Raw genomic sequence first — 18,974 nt, forward strand, 5'->3', positions numbered from 1 at the left:
TAGTGGGCCAAATTAGCTTCCCTGGCCAATGGTGCAGGTTTCTCACTCCCGGGGGCACCCACTCCATAGTGGGCAGAATGTGGTGGGCATGGGGCTGGAGGAGGAGAAATCCAAACTTTTTATGGGTCTGCCCATAAAAACGCTGTTTGTACTCCTGCAGACGCAGGAGTGTCAATGTCTGCTTATGACCGGAGGCTGACGTCACATGAACTGAACTGAAATGTTTGCAATTTTCTAAAACTAATTAAATGTTTTTATTATTATTATTTTTTTAAAGCAGTTTATGAATTATTCCACTATTGAACATTTAGAAAAAAAAAAATTTCAATCTGTTTAGTCTTTATAATATAATAAGTGGGGTTACAGAAGGAAAGAAGAGAGGGAGCAAAGGGAGGGGGATATATATGGAAAGCCTACATCCAATGGAACTGTGCATTCAGGTGGCGGCTAATGTTCCTGGGATCGGTAAATCAGGGGAAGCTGTGAAGTGGATTATCTGCTAACCCACATGAAGGGCACAGGACCATTGGGAGTTCTTGTGCTCTCTGCTGTGACTCACCCCTGCCTGATGACCTTAGCTACAGCCAGTTATACAGGGTGCACACCGAGCGATGTGTCCCCAGCTGATATGATAGCCTGACAGTCTGACATATTGGATCCTGGCTACACATTAGGTGTATAAAGGACGGAGCAATATAATGCTTTGTCCTTTGATTACGTAGAACTAGATTGCAAGTGTTATTGCCCGATTGGGATGGTCACTAGCAAATGCAGGCACCAGCATATTGAGTATACACACTCAGCAATCTATTTAATATGTCGCTCCGAATCGTCTGACATATTGGGCCAATATTGCCCCAGTGTGTACCCGGCTTTGCTCTTTACATATCACTTCCACTGGGTTTTGCTGCAATGTTTGTACTGTATATGAAGAGATTAGGGGCCAGATGTATCAAGCTTCAAAAGTGATAAAATGAAGAGTGATAAACAACCAGCCAATCAGCTCCTACCCGTCATGTCACAGGCTGGGTTTGAAAAATGACAGATAGGATCTCATTGGCTGGTTGTTTATCACTCTCCATTATATCACTTTTGAAGCTTGATACATCTGGCCCTAAAGCTAATTGTAGGGAACTGTTAAACAATGGATTTCTAGGTAGGAAACAAATCGAGGATGATACAGAGCGCAGGTTCTCAAAGTAGGTCCTCAGGACCCAACACAGTTCATGTACTAACATATGCGGCTGGCATCGCGGTGCGGTGACGGAGGCCCCCCGCGATACCTGGAATGTGGTGTGCGGGGGGTCTCCGTCACCTCCCAGCCGGCTCCTGCATCCATTACGCGGCGTCACGCGGGGGACAGCTAAGCAAGCTGTCCCCGGCACCTCCTCCTCCCCCCTGCAGCCGGAAGGACGTCCGGTTGCGTCACTAGGGGGAGGAGAGGTTTACCTTCCAGGGTCCAGGAGGACCCTTCAGGAAGGTAAGCCAGAGGGGGGGTCGGCGAGGCGGCGGGTTTGCGTCGGGGGGTGGCGAAAAGAACCCCATAGGCTTCTATAGGGTATCGCCACCCAAAGGTGGCGATACCCTTCACTGCGGTATCATTTTTGATACATAGGAAAATGCGGTAAAACCGGGGTTTTACCGCATTTTCCATTTGATACATCTCGCCCTGAGTATGAGAACCACTGATATACAGTAGAAGTACTGTATGTGGAAACAATGGTCTGATTCAGAGATTTATGCAAATGCCATCATTGCAGTGAATTTGTACAGAAATGTTTAAAACTTTAAATAAATATTAATTAAAAGGAGAGTGGACACATAAGCCAGGCAAGTCATACAAATTGTGTCCCCCTCCCGGCCCCCCGAAAAAGTGGGCAAGTCTCTCACATCACCACCGTAGACCCCGCTCCCCCCTTCCCCACGGTATAAAATCAAGAATTTTGTGGGTGCGCTGGGAGAGGCGGGGCTAAAATGACACATCGCATCATTTTGCATCATTTTGGTCCCTCCCCCAATCCGCGGACCCACGAATTAACGCGGCTGGCTGTCATGAGGGTGGGGCTTGATTACATCAGCCTCATCCCGCACCCGAAACGTAACCCCGGCTTCTCCCGGAGAGGAGTTATAAAAAGAAGGCAGGTATGAGGCAAGTATGGTTAATCAGATGACCAATATTCATGCAGATGATCCAATGCTGCCTCTTCAGACAGGATCACAAAAGCCTGCAGTGGGTGTGGTTCTACAACAAATGCTTATGGCTGATTTAGCATATGTTAGCACATCCTCCGCATACAAGGATAAACTGCAATACTGTCCATCTCTGCATCTTGCTCTTAGATGCTAAGAAGGGGGGGGGGGGCAGTTGGGAGTCCCATCAATCTGACAGAATAGCTGCTGTGCGTCTATTCAGCGGCGCAGTGGCTGAAAACGGGGGAGTGACCTAATATGCATAAGCCATGCCCTCATTTGCATATACCACACCCCTTTTATGGGCGCTCGCGCAGCAAAGTGTCCCTCTTCTTCAATTTATCTCTACAAATCTGTAGCTTAGCAAGTCACAGAACAGCTTTATTATACTTACCAAATGTAGAAAAACAGTAACCCAGTGGGTGCAGAGCAAACTATCTGCAGCAATCTCCAATTCCTGATGCCATAACCCAGCCCAGCTAAAGCCATCTGCCCTATAGCGAAACAAACATGGCCGGTGATTGTGGCGTATGCACGATGGGATGATCCCACCCACTCCGCAACTGAAATAAAGACAGAGCAGAGATTGTTCAAAATTCTAAACTAATCTGCACGATTGCATTCATCATATTACATTATAAATCTATATCAAAGATTAATATTAAAACACAATCTGATACACAATTTGTATCATTAACCCTCTGAGTGCCAAGTGAATTTGTCAAAATAGGTGTGAAAATTGCCAAGCAAATATTTTTATTCATCATAATGACCTGTAATGTTTAGCTCATATAGGAAATATCATCTTATTTTACACAACATTTCTTTATTTGAAATTATATAACAAATGTGAGCGACGCTGGTGTTTTTAGTGGATATTTTGAACATCTCACAGAGATGTTGGCACTCAAAGGGTTAAATACTAATATTAGAGAATGAAACTCAATGAAATCGAATTCCTTGTTACTTCTTTATTAAAAGGCAAAATTATAATATGCAGGGCCAATGAGATGTATGGGGTAAATTTACTAAGATGGAAGTTCTATTGAAGGTGGGATTTTGGCTATAGCAACCAATCAAATTTTATCTTCTAAATAATTAGCAAAAAAATAAGTAGAATTTTATTTACAGAATAAATAAGTAGAATCTGATTGAACACACTTCAATTACAAAGGCTTCCCCCGCCCACCCCTGTAATGCTGATGCCTGTCATTGCAGCGGCAGAAGGGAACGATGGACAACAGTGCAAGGGCTGTTCTGCCTGTGCGCAGCCGCAGATTCCAGATAACCGGAAATGTGCCAGTGTCCCCTCTCCTGTGTCCATCTCTGAATCATGCCCAATTTGTAATTATGTCATACTGTACATTAGGAACTTGTCTGTAACAGTCCTGTTTGATTCCCCCATGTAGCATATGTAATTTGCTGTATGTGTCAGTCATTATGCACTCTTCTGGCACCGAATAAATAAAAGGCAATTATAACAATCATCAAAATAATTACCAAAAACAGGCGATGCAATACAAATACAGTGAAAATTCTGTTATGCTAAAGACAGAAAGCAGAAGATGGCATGAATCACAAAATGTAATTACTGTAGAGATGCTATAATATTTTACCTAGTACGAGATTGTTAATCAGGACCCCTGACATAGCGGCTCCCACAACGCAACGCAAAACTGTATAGACATAAAACTCTGTAACAAATGCTGCTCCAACTCCAAACACCAACATCAACAATATTGAGATTAATATAACAGGCCGTCTCCCAATCCTTTAAAACACAGCAGTAAATCCTTTTAAAAACAAAATCTGCATTCATGTATAACACATGTAACTTAGTATTTAATATGATCGACATAAATAAAAGGTTAACAAATATACATTTGGATGCGAATTTATAGAGAATAACACTTTAAAAATCCCTTAGATAATATTCTTGCTATTATTAGTGCCATATTCAGGTGTAAAGCTTGTATAGCAGGGATCGAGAACCTTTGGCCCGCCAGCTTTTGTTGAACTACTCATCCCAGCATGCCATGTTACAGTTTTTGCATGGCCAAATAGCAAAACTGTAGCAGTGCATGCTGGGATGTGTAGTTCAACTACAGCTTAAGGGCCAAATGTTCCACATGTTGTATAGCATAACCATCCTGCTCCATATACTGGGGGGTTATTCTGGTTGACTCGCAAAGCTGCGTATTTTGCAGCTTTGCGAGTCATTTAAACACCGCCCACCCCCCCACGCCAATTTAAGACACCTCTTTGGTCCCTGTACTGGAGCGGGTGAGCCACTGATGTCCGCTGCCCCCCCCCCTTCCATATCCGCATCACGGTCACATTAGTATGGGAACACCCATCCGCTAGGTGTGAACGGGCCGGTGAAAAAGCAATTGGCAGTGCCCGCTCACACAATGCAGCTGCACATGTGCATAAATGTTTTTGTGCATGCGCATTCGCGAAACATCACTCCCCTGTGCAAGGGAGCGAACCAACTAGAATAAGGTCCATTGTTATATGAAATCTTAGTGGCATGTTCTGCAGCAATAAATGTTATGAAAAACAGGTTGTAAAGTTGAATAGTTACTCAGCATAATTCACAAACAGTCCTGTTATTATTTTAGAAAGTACACAGTACAATATTTATCTATATGCAGTCCTTGGAGTCAATTTACTAAGATCGGTGTTCTATTGAAGAAGGGATGTTCCCCACAGAAACCAATCAGATTCTATCTATTATCTACTAGAAGGTGCTAAATATACAAGAAGTAGCATATGATTGGACGCTATTTTTATGCCTATGTGTCTGATTGGACGCTATGGGTTACATCCCCTGTTTTACACAGCTACCAATACAGAAAAAGGCAGAAGTATTGAGGGTGAGATGTACTAAGCCTTGAAAAGTGATAAAATGGAGAGTGATAAACCACCAACCAATCAGCTCCTACCTGTTATTTTTCAAACACAGCCTGTGACATAGCACGTAGGAGCTGATTGGCTGTTGGTTTAGCACTCTCAATTTGATCACTTTTCAAGCTTAGTACATCTGGCCCAGAGTCTGGAAAGTGATAAAGCGGTGATAAACTGGAAGTTGGTAACGTCTCGGACAATCAGCTGTGCTTGAAAAATGACAGTTATGGGGCCTATATGCGTAGCGATATTACTGAGCATTCTGAGCACTAGATGGCTCAGAATGCCCAGCAAGATAACTCAGCACACAGCAATGTGCCAGGGCTGTGTGCTGAGCAGTGTTCTTGGCTGAGAACACTGGCCCTGACACTGGCGATTAAGTAGATTTATCCAGCATGCTGGATATTAATCGCCGGGGCTATAGCGACGCACAGGGCCGCACATCACTATCGCTATGCCCCTACACATGGATCAATGTAGAGGCATTATCTAAGTGATCTAGTGGTTTGTTATGTGTTATCACCTTCCACTTTATCATCGCTTTATCACTTTAACTGGCTTAATACATCTGCCCCCAATTTCTGAGGTTCATTCTTACCTGTCTCCTAAGGGACCAAAAATAATAGCTCCGATGAGGAGCCCCAGCATGAATATGGCTTGGGATATGTCTGCTTGATCTTTTCTGTGACACACCAGGTCAAACTAAATGGGAAAAAAAACACTAAATACTAAAATGATGACATTTATTCAACTAGACTTTATTTACTCTACAGCAATCATTCAGTCCCGTAAGGAAGCCTGTGGTGGTAGGGAAATGTGGCATGTCAGGTGACCAGGCTGATCAGGTGACTGACTTACTATGGTATGAAACCACTTCATGCTATAGGACAGCTGTAGATTACAGGTACAGTACACACACATTGTTTATTGCTGAGGCTTCTGAAAAACCCATTGAGGAATGTGCCATGAGAAGACACATTGGAGAGAGAGAAGAAGCGCTATGTTGTTAGGAGACGCCATGGATGAAACATTGGGGGTTATTCTAATCCATTCGGTCCACTGTGCATTTGCACGGAGGACCGATGGTGCGCGTCTGCGCATGAGCAGGCGCGTTTCTGTGCATGTTCAGCCGTAGGGTGCGTGCACCCAAGGCGTGCAGGGGGCGGAGATGGGCGGGGGGCACCGGGCTGCACCATTACCATATGGGAACTCCCAGCCTTCCATGGGCGTTCCCATGGTAATGAGGCAGTGACACGGGTGCGGGGGGCGGACAGCTGACATCACCGGATGTCCGCTGCCCACCCATATCCGTGCCAGCGTGCACACATATGTAAGTGACTTTAAAGTCACTTTTATATGCGTGCACGCAACACATCTTTCGATGGTCGGCGACCATCGAAAGATGTGGGCGGTTACCCAAGGCATGCGAATGGATGTTTATGCAAAACATCCATTCGCAGCCTGTGCGGGTGAACCCGCACTTCGAGGGGGATCAAGAGGAGGACTATAATTTAGGACATTATAGTCTACCTACAGGATTTTTCTTGGTCCAGCTAACCTAACTCACTCTCATGCTCTGTTGGTACCTGCGCACCACACACTGCTAAGATCTCATGTGTCTACATCACTATCATATACAGGGCTGCTGAGTGGGGGGGGGGGGTACTAATTACCCGGGCCCAGGCCTGCTGGAGGGGCCCAGTGGGGGCCCTGGTCCGACCTCCCTCGGGCAGCAGCATGAGCTCTCACGCTGTCAGTGTTGTTACAGCATATGAGAGCTTATGCTGGGCCTGTCAGCACAGTGACAGCACCTGCTGTAGGTGTGTGGTGCTGCGCTGCTGAGCGGGGGGTGATAACACTCCCCCTACTGGTTTAGATGGTTTTCACTTTTTGCCCACTAAGGGGGCTTGGCCATGCCTCCCGCAATTAGGCCACAACCCAAAAAATGTAACGGGACCCGGCATACCTCTTGGATGCCCTGATCATATAACAATGATTAATCCTTAAATTGCATTTGATAGCAGGTCCCACCCCTAGTGGGAAATCCGGCGATATGATGATGTCAGTCCTATCCACCCAATAGCCATCTAAGGCATATTCGGGCCCTTTCAGTTGCTACAGGGTGACATAGGTTCCCCATCACATATATAACCAAGGCAGACAATGCTACCTGTCTCTCTCAGAGTTATTTATGCTTTAATGTAATCTGCAGTACAGTATGTTGGTGATAATATGTACATTAAGTTTTCCTGTGGCAGTATTTTTATAGAGATTATATATTGTACTGCTGGTACAACAATATGCTCACAGGGCAATTAGTACTGATGACAAATCTGAACACTATATACCACTTGTATATACTTATACTGTATACTTAGGTTGCATATGGAAGATAAAATTATAGAACACTGTAAAGAAACGACTATTTGTATATTTTACATGTAGGCTTCTGTGCTGGATTAGGAAACAAGAAACATCATGCAATAACTATACAATGTATGTGTGTCATTTTTCAGCTAAATCCAAAGAACTTCTAATATTATTAACTACTATTAATAAGCACATGATCTTACCCAGAGTATATAAGATCATTCATTTGGTAAAGTCTAATGATTAAATGATTACATGTTTACAGACCTCGGTGACCAGTGTTGACTTCTGCTGCGACATATCATACACCCATCCATTCTGGCACGCAATTGTGCTGTTGAGTCCATATCTTTGTATTGATTCTATGTCCCAATCCTCTGGACTGTACATCAGGCATTGCTCATACACCCCATGTGAAGTACTTGGTATGGTTAAATTCAACTGCACGTCCTCAGTAAGGTTTGGGGCTTTCTCAAGGATCCAGTCGGTATTGCAGCGGTGAGGCACGGATATTCCCATAAACACCTGCCCAAGCAAGTGGAAGGCATTGAAAAAACTAAGGAAGCAAAGTATAAACACCAAACTTTTCTGATAGCGTCCAAATTCCCCGACTTGTTTGAGGATTTCCCCAAAGTCCGTCATTGTCAGTGGGTTCACAGTTATGCTGAAACCATTAGCCAGATAGTCCGGAATAATTAATGTTTAACCCTTGTCAATGTGCCACCTGAAATAATCCAAAGTCTCACATGTAAGTTAATTTGCTACCAGTTATCTTTTGTAAAAGGGAATCTTCTAGTTATTCAGGTAGGTGTATCTGTGTAGTATACGAATGTGCCTATTAATGCATTGTACTCTAGTATCACCCATGCTACAGTATCCTTTGTCACTAAATAACAAATATACATCATCTTATTTTACAGATGCCTCTGACTTTTCTTTCTTCCACTAGTAATACGGGTTAAATCTAGGGATGAGCGGTTTGGATTCTGTGGAACCAAGCCGCCCTGAACACTGGGGATCAGCGTTCACCCGATCCGTGGCGCTGGTGTTCCTGCCAAACTCGGATACCAGTTTGATGCCCAATGTCAACCAGGTGTTGAATTCTTGCAGGAGTTGCATCCTACATAAGGTGCCATGGCTCAACGCCATAATACTGGAATCCATGTTGCTGTATGGTGTACTATACTCTGCTCTGGTACTGCTATTATTTTTATTGAACCAAATATATTTATTATACTATTTTTTAATTAGATAACTGCTGTGTCCAGACTCCAGAGGACCCCAGTCTCACAAGGGGATAGGCTGTATGCTCTACAGGCCATAGCCCACTGTACATATAAGTTCCGGAACACTGCTGGCCATACCCCACTGGGCTTACAGAAGAAGTACTTTCACTCTACAGACCATACCCCCTTCGTATATGAGGACTGTGACTCTGCATGCTGTATCCCACTGTGCATACAAGTAATGTGACTCTGCTGGCCATACCCCACTGTGCATACAAGTACTGTGACTCTGCAGGACATCGCACTGTGATGTCACATCGAATCAGATCGCACAAGTGTATGGGCAGCATACTGGGGCAGACGTATTAAGCCTTAACAAGAGATAAATGCAAGTGTGATAAGGAGAGATAAACGTCCAGTCAATCACCTGCTAACTGCCATGTTACAGGCTGTGTTTGAAAAAAGTCAGTAAGTAGCTGATTGGCTGGATGTTTCTCTCTCCTTCTCACACTTGAATTATCTCTTGTTAAGGCTTATTACATCTGCCCCACTGTATCTCTGATTATTACTGAGGATATTGAGGATGATGGTGTTAATAGTGGAGATTGCAGGTGCTGGGATCTAGTACAGAGAAGAGAGCTACCTGATGCTGGACTGCTTATTGTTGTTGTTTGTTTTTAGCACCAGTTTTTGCTGTTATCAAACACTTGTCATGAGCTTGCTGCAGATGATGTAATAGGGTGGAGGTAAGAGGTGAATTTGCAAAGTATGCTGGACTTGTAGATCAAGTCCTTTATTCGCTCACCAGGATCCAAGGGTTGTCGACATCTTCAAATCAGATCACTAGATTTTGGCAATCATGCTTGATTCCAGGTTTAACTCATATGCTGTGTCTTTTTTCCCAAGTGACGCAAAGTGCTCCTGATGAGCAAGGTGGCAGCTCAAGTGACGCATGGCACTACAACTTCTCCTTCAGTTTCTTCAGCAGCAGCCAGGAAAAACTCAGCTTTTCCAGAAGATCCATTGGTAATACAGATAAATCATACCATTTTGACATCTGGTCGAGACTAGTAGAATTGCCCAGCATTAGTGACACCTGACTGTAACTCCATCTGATATGATCAACATCCAAAGAAGGAAAGAAAAGGTATTTTGGAGGGCCTTCTACTAACTGTTTTTTTGCATTGCTTAAGCTACCCACCATCCAGTATGTACTCAGAGAGTTTTCAGCACAGCCGGGAACCTTGTAAGCAAACAGCGTAGGAGGCTACTTTATCATGTGGAGAAGATGATATGCAAAATGAACTGGAAATTCCACGTGGAAGACCTTTCCTGTCTATTATGTCACATTACAGAGACTTCTGTCATGGTGGATTCCAGTGGGGATGAATTAATTTTGCATTTGGAGGATGTACACTCTGATGACGGTGAGGATGAAGATGGCAACGATTATGATTATTTTGCCACTGTATAGCTGTTACCTTAATCTGATTGGTTGCAAAACCAAGCACTTCATCCACAAAAGCTGCAGTCCCTATCACTGAAGGGCTTGGTTTGTTAAACTGTGCATGTCCTTTTTAATAAGCTACGTAAAAGAGGGTGAAAGGCCCCAAGGACAATTTCATCATGCACCACCTTTCACTTTTCCACTATTGGTGTGGCATATCATAGATATGTATTAAACTGCTGTGTCTTTTGCTGTTGCTCTGTCACAACCAACCATCTCGCTGAAGACAGTAGGTCTAAGATAGATGAAAACAACAGATTAAAAACAAAATTGTCTGCAAATGACTAGAAATTAATGTTATTGAGTTTAATAATACTCTAGTCTTATATCTATTTATTTATAAATACAGGACATGTGCTCTAGTTACAAAGCAGATTATTGCTATATTATAAGGTATTCAACACATACAACTATTTTTCCAATGTATGCATAGTTAGTGGAAGCACCTACTGTACATTGCTTACTGGAATCATGTATTCTGCCATTCATCTGGAACTATATGGTACATGGGCTGATTGGCACAAAACGCCGTAAAACGGGCCGGCCGCTGACCCTGGGTGTTGCCACGGGAGGGCTGTTGCGCATGCGCGATAACACACAGCACCTCCCGTGGCACTTTGTGTGCGGCGCAAGCAGCAGAGCAGGTGAGCCCCCCGCCTCGCACAACAAACACCGCCCGCGGCCCGTCACCACGCTCTCCCCAGCATTACGGCAGCGCTACCCCCGCATCCCAACGCCGAGTTCTCCCTGGCTGGATTGCAGTCCCAATCCGCCCCTGACTGTATAATTCCATTCGGCTGTTGTCACTGGCTACCAGTACCTATCGCAGTATATAAATCCAGTCAACTGTTGTCACTGGCTACCAGTACCTAACGCAGTATTTTATAATTCCAGTCGGCTGTTGTCACTGGCTACCAGTACCTATCGCAGTATATAATTCTAGTAAACTATTCTCACTGGCTACCAGTACCTATCGCAATATCTAATTCCAGTTTGCTGTTGTCACTGGCTACCAATACCTAATGCAGTATTTTATAATCTCAGTCGGCTGTTGTTACCTGCCCAGGCTGAAACCTGGGGCTGTCCCCGAAGTCCCTGGATGGTGGGCACTGGGTTGATCGTAGTGTCAAAAATAGAATAAACTATCGTGTAATGCTGTAGAACTATGAGTCACTGCATGCATGGAGTTAGAGAACCACAAGTCCCAGCATGCGGGCATTAAAGGGCCCGCTGTATCTTGTAGTTCCACAACAGTACAAATAGTGAAATAAACACACACTGACACAATGAAAGTAAAACTTTATTACATACAGAGCCGATACATACAGATACTTACCTACTTTGACACGTAGGTAGGCATCCGTCCGTCAACTAGTCCTGTAGCAATCCATATAGATTACCTGTGGAAGGAAACCATACTTACCAGGGTCCTCCGGACCGGCGTAGAACACTACCTCTTCTAGGTGTGAGAATCAGCCCCATTGTGATAGAGTGACATAAGAGGGGATGCTGTGATAGAGTGACATAAGAGGGGATGCTGTAACCCAAAGCAACCAGTAGGAGTCCAGCAACCTGTTTGCCATCTTTTACAAAATCAGTCAAATTTCCGGTACTCTTTACCTAGCACGGCGCCCATCGCGGCTATCGCATGCACTAAAAAACGGGTGCGCCGCGATGCCCGCGATTTCCCATAGGGAACAATGTTAAAAGTGTGATTGGACGCGATTTTACTGTTCAATGCCTCAATGCCCGCGATTTTTCCATAGGAAACAATGTTAAATGGGCCACAGAGCCCAAATAGTCCCCCTGAAGTCTGAAATGGCCCCCACAATTGTTAACGCCACCCCACGATCAACGTGAACCCGAAGCGTGGCGAGTGAAGCGAGCCCGCAAGGGGCGGCGGTATGCGTTCTCCGACCTTTTCATACCCCCACTATCCACGTCGGCGTGGAGTTGAGAATAGAATAGTGTGGCGAGCGCAGCGAGCCACCGAGCCCGAAGCGTGGCGAGCGCAGCGAGGGGACGTGGATACCTTCACAGGTAAACGCGTCCCTTCGCGGGCTTCACAGGTATCCGCGTGCGCTCGCCACGCTTCGGGCTCGGTGGCTCGCTGCGCTCGCCACACTATTCTATTCTCAACTCCACGCCGACGTGGATAGTGGGGGTATGAAAAGGTCGGAGGACGTGTACCGTCGCCGCTCGCCACGCTTCGGGTTCACGTTGATCGTGGGGTGGCGTTAACAATTGTGGGGGCCATTTCAGACTTCAGGGAAACTATTAGGGCTCTGTGGCCCATTAAATATTGTTTCCTATGGAAAAATCGCGGGCATTGAGGCATTGAACACTAAAATCGCCTCCAATCACACTTTTAACATTGATCCCTATGGGAAATCGCGGGCATCGCGTCTCACCCGTTTCTTTAGTGCATGCGATGGCCGCGATGCCCGCGATTTTTTACCCCCGATGACCGCGATGGACATCGTGGGCGCCGTGCTAGGTAAAGAGTACCAAATTTCCCTATTTCTAGTACATGGTGCAGAACATTATGTGCTACAGTATGCACCAGTTGTCATATATATATGTTCCCCAAGGAGCACATTGCTTATTAGTACTCAAGTGAATTATTGATTTAGCTAAATTATCTTAGTGATTCATTTACAGCAAACTCTGCCTATCTCTGTGACCTCTGGAACTCCATAGGTTAATTATAGCAGAGCTCATACTCCCCTACTAAACAGTAAGGGGTTATATGATAAACTGCTACCTTCATATCCCAAATGGATATCGTCAACTAGACTTATACAGTAAGGCCCTTATTCTGGTTCACTCGCAAAGGCTAAATCCTTTTTACATAGACAAAACCACAGGTGGGGCAGATGTAACATGTGCAGATAGAGTTAGATTTGGGTGGCGTTTTTGGGTGAGATCTATATTGCAGTGTAAAAATAAAGCAGTCAGTATTTTTCCTGCACAGAAACAAAATAACTCACCTACTGTAAATCTAATTCTCTCTGCATATGTTACATCTGCCCCACCTGCAGTGCACATGGCTTTGTCCATTTGAGAAGGAATTTGCCTTTGAAAGTGAACCAGAATAAGGGCCTAAATATCTTCTCGTTCTCAAACAGTCTCACTGACAGAGGTTACACACAGCATGCACAATCAGAGAGCACTAAGGGTCTGATTCAGGTTGGCTTGCTAGGCAAACATTTGCTGCCTAGCTAGCCCATAAACGCCTCCCACCACCCGGCTGAATGTTCTCCCCCAGCTGCCGAATCCACACTGTACCATGCGAGGGAATGTGTATGCGAACACATCCCATGGCATGCGACCGAAGGGGAGAGAAATCATTTGATGGTCGCTGACGGCAAGGATTTGATGTATTCATCGCAGCCGGCAAGTACTGGCTAAGTCCCTGGCTATTCTGAGCCTGTGGTGAGTGGTAACCAGTGGAAACGTTATTCGATGGTGAGCATCTAAGGAATGGATTTGGCTATGTTTGCTCTGTTGTGAAGTCTTCGCTAGCCATACACATCTATTTGCACAGCAAGCGCATTCATTCGCAAGGAATTTCACTATAGCGGGGCTGCGTCTACCTAATTGCTGGCCACAGCAAATTCATGCAGCAGTGATCATGTCAGAATTGTGCCCAATGTCTTATTCTGGGATTTTTCATCCTCTTTACCCTTTTCGGCGTGTTGTAGTAATACCATATTTATATAATACTTTCCTGCTGTCCTGGGATGTCCGGGAGGCGCCCAAATCCCAGATGCACAGAGGAGTATCCAAGTCTCTCGGAGGCTGTTTGCAGCCACACACTGCCAAAGTGAAGTGGGTAGTCTGAATGGCTTTATGAGGTGCAGTGGCGTAAGTTCGTCCGTGTTGACCGGAGGCAAGATAAAAGTTGGTGCCCCCCCATAGATAGATAGCTAGAGAAAGGGAGAATTAAAGATAGGGGGAAAGAAAGAGAGTGATAGAAAAAGAGAGAAACAAGCATGTCAGAGAGAAAGCATGTCAGAGAGAGGCATCAGGCAGAGAGGGGTGAGGTGAGAGTGGGACCAGGCAGAGAGAAGGATGAGGTGAGAGTGGGATCAGGCAGAGAGAGGGATGAGGTGAGAGAGGGACCAGGCAGATAGAAGGATGAGGTGAGAGTGGGATCAGGCAGAGAGAAGGATGAGGTGAGAGTGGGATCAGGCAGAGAGAGGGATGAGGTGAGAGTGGGATCAGGCAGAGAGAGGGATGAGGTGAGAGGGGGATCAGGCAGAGAGAAGGATGAGGTGAGAGTGGGATCAGGCAGAGAGAGGGATGAGGTGAGAGGGGGATCAGGCAGAGAGAGGGATGAGGTGAGAGGGGGATAAGGGAGAGAGAGCGATGAGGTGAGAGTGGGATCAGGCAGAGAGAGGGATGAGGTGAGAGAGGGATAAGGCAGAGAGGGATGAAGTGAGAGGGGATCAGGCAGATAGAGATGTGTAAGAGTGGGATCAGGCATAGAGGGATGAGGTGAGGGGGGTCAGGCAGAGAGAGGGATGAGGTGAGAGGGGGATAAGGCAGAGAGAGGGATGAGATGAGAGGTGGTCAGGCAGATAGAGATGGGTAAAAGTGGGATCAGGCAGAAAGAGGGATGAGGTGAGAGGGGGATCAGGCAGAAAGAGGGATGAGGTGAGAGGGGGGTCAGGCAGAGAAGATAAAAGAGAGAGTGGTGGAAATCAGCCTGGTGCTGCTAAAGCCTGGATGCAGGCATTTAGAGCTAGAGTGGGAGGTGGGCTGCTGCACCGATGCTGCATGAGCCCCACGGTTCTGAACCCTTCTGGGCCACGCACACAAAGAGGGGCCACCTGGGTGTGAGGTGACGGGGAGGGATGAGGGGGTGACAAGTACCTTCCAGCCCCATGTCCTTGGGCTCACTGAGCTGCTGATTCACAGGCTTGTCCTGATGGAGGTTCATGTTCCTGGGTTTGGCCTTGATCAGTCCTGCGGGTTCGGCTGAGTGGGGGAGGCCTCTGCAGGGCCTGCGTAGTGGCTGCAGCCTGGCCCTTTCCTGTGGGCTGTTGGAGATGAGCTGTTGGGGAGAGATCAGTCGGGGGAAGGAGCAGTGGGGATGCTTCTCCCCGAGTGGAAGGCTGACACTTGTCGCGTGGGACTGGCTGCTTGTATGCAGCACTCCCTGAGTGGCATCCGCACGGCTGCTGACTGTCTCCTGCTGCTGCAGCCTGCCCGACTCCCGGCTCCTCGTCACTGTGTTGGCTGGCTCTCATTTGCTCAGGCCACTGTCACTCAGTGAGTACAGCATCGGCCAACCAAGTGACAGGGAGGACTGGGGGGGCATCGCTGTCGCATACATTAGGGCACCTCAAATGAGTGGAACACCAGGGGCAATGGAGCAAGTGCCCCCTTTGAGGCTGGCGCCCGGCGGCAGATGACTGCATTGCCTCAGGGAGTTCCGCCACTGATGATTTGTGCAAATCGCATCCCCATGACACCAGTCTACACATGCCAATACTGGTAGTAGTGCTGCTGTATAATGTGGATGGGGCCATGATAGCCCGATAGTGCCATCACACCCCCTTACCACCCATATGACAGATCAACATCTTATGCATTGCCAGCCTGGCTGCCTGCTTCCAGCGGGGGGCAGACAGAAAGTCACCTACTGTGATTTATACTCATCACCCAATTGGACCACAAAAGACCAGTTATTGTATAGTATATAGATCTTTTATAATAAAAATGGATTCAAAATCCTTAAATTAAGCATGTGTATCACTGAGCTGTCTTATTTACTGTATGGGAGTCTGCAACAATTCATTGGAAATCTCTAAACTAATCAAATTAGTCATTTAAAAGAGTGCCCCAACAAAAAGAGAGTCCTTTTTTTCTCTTTCTCTGTTCTCATTGATCTGACTCCTACGGCAGCACCTCCACACATGTAACCTGTTCAATAAAATATAAAATTTTATTTGTATTGTTATTTGTGGATAAATATACCTGTACCTTAATATTGTCAGATTTCCTACGCCTGTGCACTTGTGTTTCCCATTTCCCCTTTTCCTTACAAACAAAAATCAGGAGCCACCCAGCAGGTATGTACAGATGTTTATAGAGCAGTGCAGAAAAAGTTTAGGGCTGCCAATTTGCGGGAACTAAATATAAACAATTCATCAAACTGTACTTTCCAGGGGGGCCGTCTGTCCGGGAGCCCCACCAGATGGGACAGCTCCCGGACCCCCCCCCCCCCCCCCCACACACACACACACACACATACCCCCACCCCCTCCCCCAGGACTTACACTATAAGCTCTGGAATGACAGAGATTGGTGAATGGAGACTGTCCAATCCGATGTTTCGGGGTCGGGGGCCGGGGCCTGTTCTGGTTTTTACTCATACCCACATTTTCGCTGTTGTGGGCACATTATCAGTTGTTTGAGTAAGCAATAATACAATTATGGTTGATGCAGGTGGTATAATTACTATGAGGCATGGAAGCTTATGAGTCCTGCATGTGGATTTCATCTCTCATGCTCTCACATCTGAGATGGATCTAGATGGGGGGAATCACCTCTACACTCCTCTTCCCCCTCTGAGATGTCAGTGTAATGGGCAGTGTAGTGTCGGTCTTGTCCTCACAGCTTATTGTTCTGGATGATATATGAAAGAAGAGGGCTGCAGAGGTCCCAGTGCATGTAGAGCGGGGAGATTGGTGTCTAATAATTGGGGCTTGGAATAAAGAATCTCTGCCAGTCCACATCAGCAGCACCACTGACCTTTTCCTGTGCTGACCATTTATATGTCTCACCTCACACCATCTAACTCCTGCGCACAGCCTATCACCTCACACCATCTATCTCCTGCTCACAGCCAATCACCTCACATCATCTATCTCCTGCTCACATACAGACTTTCAATACAGAATCCGACGTACTCCCCAAGAAGTGTATTAGAAATGTGTTGGCCGTTTGGCTTCTCAAACTCAGATATAAAGCAGTATGAGGGTGTCACTTAATGTGTTTTCATATAGAGACAATGAATTGTTCAGTTTAAAAGCTATACTCAGTCAGATGATCTGAACCTAGCATAAGGCTGATTAAAGTTTCAATAGTGTGACAAGTGGTGTTATCTAAGGACACATAAAGCATGCGGAGACACTGGAAGTGGGAGGATGAACACCAGTGATGGGCATAAAGATGCAGATTAACTGCAGCAAAAAGTGCAAGAAAGGCCACAATTGTGTCTAACTCAGAATCAGGCTCTAAGAGAAAGGTTCCTGCTCACTTCACAAACTCCATCCCGAGGGACATTTCAAGAGAGGAGGAAGCCCATGTGTAGCCTCCTCCAGCTGGGACCCTCCTCTCTAGTGGGAGCAGCACATTGTAGTAGGGTCTGAGAACTAGAGCACTCAGACCCTACTGTGCATGTGCAGATCTCTGGAAAGTGGCACGGAGGACATTTTTCCTGTGATTTTAGCATCTCTGCTGCTGCCGGGAGCAGTGCAGCATTGTGGAGCATTTGCAGATCTCTGGAAAAATGGTGCAGCATCCATTTTTCCGGTGAATCCGGCAGCACTGCTGCCCCTGTTGCTGGACTCTAACAGGCTAAGTATTTAAAAAATGGGTGCAGCGTGTGCAATGTGGGCCTCCCTGGGATTCAGGAGCCCATGTGCACCATGCACATGGCAACCACTATAAATACACCCCTGCCCATCTCTCTGACAAGAATGTCTCCATTAGGGTTGCTTCCAGGGACGTGCGACCCCACCGCACGCCACTGGTTGCTTCCATGAATTTCCTGCGCTGTTTGCCCATTCCAATCCACCCAGGGCCGGTGTAAGGCTTCTCTGCACCCTATGCAAAACTTCAACCTACTGCCACCAATACCCACTTTCCAACCTCTTAAGGCATACTTGACTAACATTCCAGAATGGCAGGGAGGCTCCCAAAAAGTAGGTGGACCTCCCAGCCCCACCCCAGAAAGGTGGGCAAGTCCCCTGCTTTGAAAGATTGCTGGTGGGCTCGAGCGCTGCCTTTGTTCTGTGCACTGATTGCCCGCAGGTGAACCAGGACACTAACATTACCACCTCCCGCTGTGAAACCGCTGTAACAGCTAACTGAAGCGTCTGGCCAAGACCGCAGCAGCAGCGTGTGATGTCTGCACGGCAAGCCGCACACTTCCTGCCTGACCCCAGTGCGACCCCCCACGCGAGTGCAGCAGGGAGCTGCCTGACAGACTGAGGAGGCATAGTGCGTGGCGAGGCAGAGATATCCCCTCGCAGGCTCGCCGCATCCCCACTCCAACCGGCACCAGCTAGACACAGAGCATGAGGCTACAGGGAGACTGGGGGAGCTCACTGGCAGTAATTGCTGACCCCCGCCAGTCTACAGAGAAGCGGAAACCACACCACCAAACCACGCTGAGTGATCCCTGCAAACACTCACAGAAACAGGCAACCAGCAGGACCTCATCCTGGACCCACAGCAACAGGTAACCAGGTTGGTGACAGAGGTGTGATGATTGTATATATATCGATGTTCTACATGCATATAATGCCATACTAGTCATTCTTAATGTAAGATACCCTTTAGTTTGTAATATATGCTATCCCCATAGGGGACGTTGCAAGTTTGATGGACACTTATATATATATATATATATATATATATATATATACAGTGGTCGAAGTGGGGCGGTATACGGGGGTATGGCATACCCCCACTTTAATCTGAAGATAAAAAAATAAAGTTTTTTTTCCCCCTCAGGATGCTCTCTGATCACTCAGCAG

General features: G+C 46.4%; 1 protein-coding gene across 2 annotated transcripts in view; it reads right to left on the minus strand.

Annotated features, from left to right (window-relative positions):
* LOC146081117 (solute carrier family 22 member 13-like) overlaps positions 1-8,234 on the minus strand; it is a 28,071-nt gene extending 19,837 nt beyond the window's left edge. The window contains exons 1-4 of one of the 2 annotated variants that reach the window (XM_083189089.1): positions 7,735-8,234; positions 5,696-5,799; positions 3,807-3,961; positions 2,585-2,753 (exon numbers count right to left, since the gene is read on the minus strand). In XM_083189089.1, coding sequence (XP_083045215.1) covers positions 2,585-2,753; positions 3,807-3,961; positions 5,696-5,799; positions 7,735-8,109 — 803 coding nt within the window. In that variant the 5' untranslated portion in view covers positions 8,110-8,234. The remainder of the gene's footprint in view (positions 1-2,584; positions 2,754-3,806; positions 3,962-5,695; positions 5,800-7,734) is intronic. The other variant, XM_083189088.1, reaches the window with a different exon arrangement.
* Between the last annotated feature and the right edge of the window lie 10,740 nt (positions 8,235-18,974).

The sequence above is a fragment of the Crinia signifera genome, chromosome 5 (genome assembly GCF_055691185.1).
Source record: "Crinia signifera chromosome 5, ASM5569118v1, whole genome shotgun sequence".
Lineage (NCBI taxonomy): Eukaryota > Metazoa > Chordata > Amphibia > Anura > Myobatrachidae > Crinia > Crinia signifera.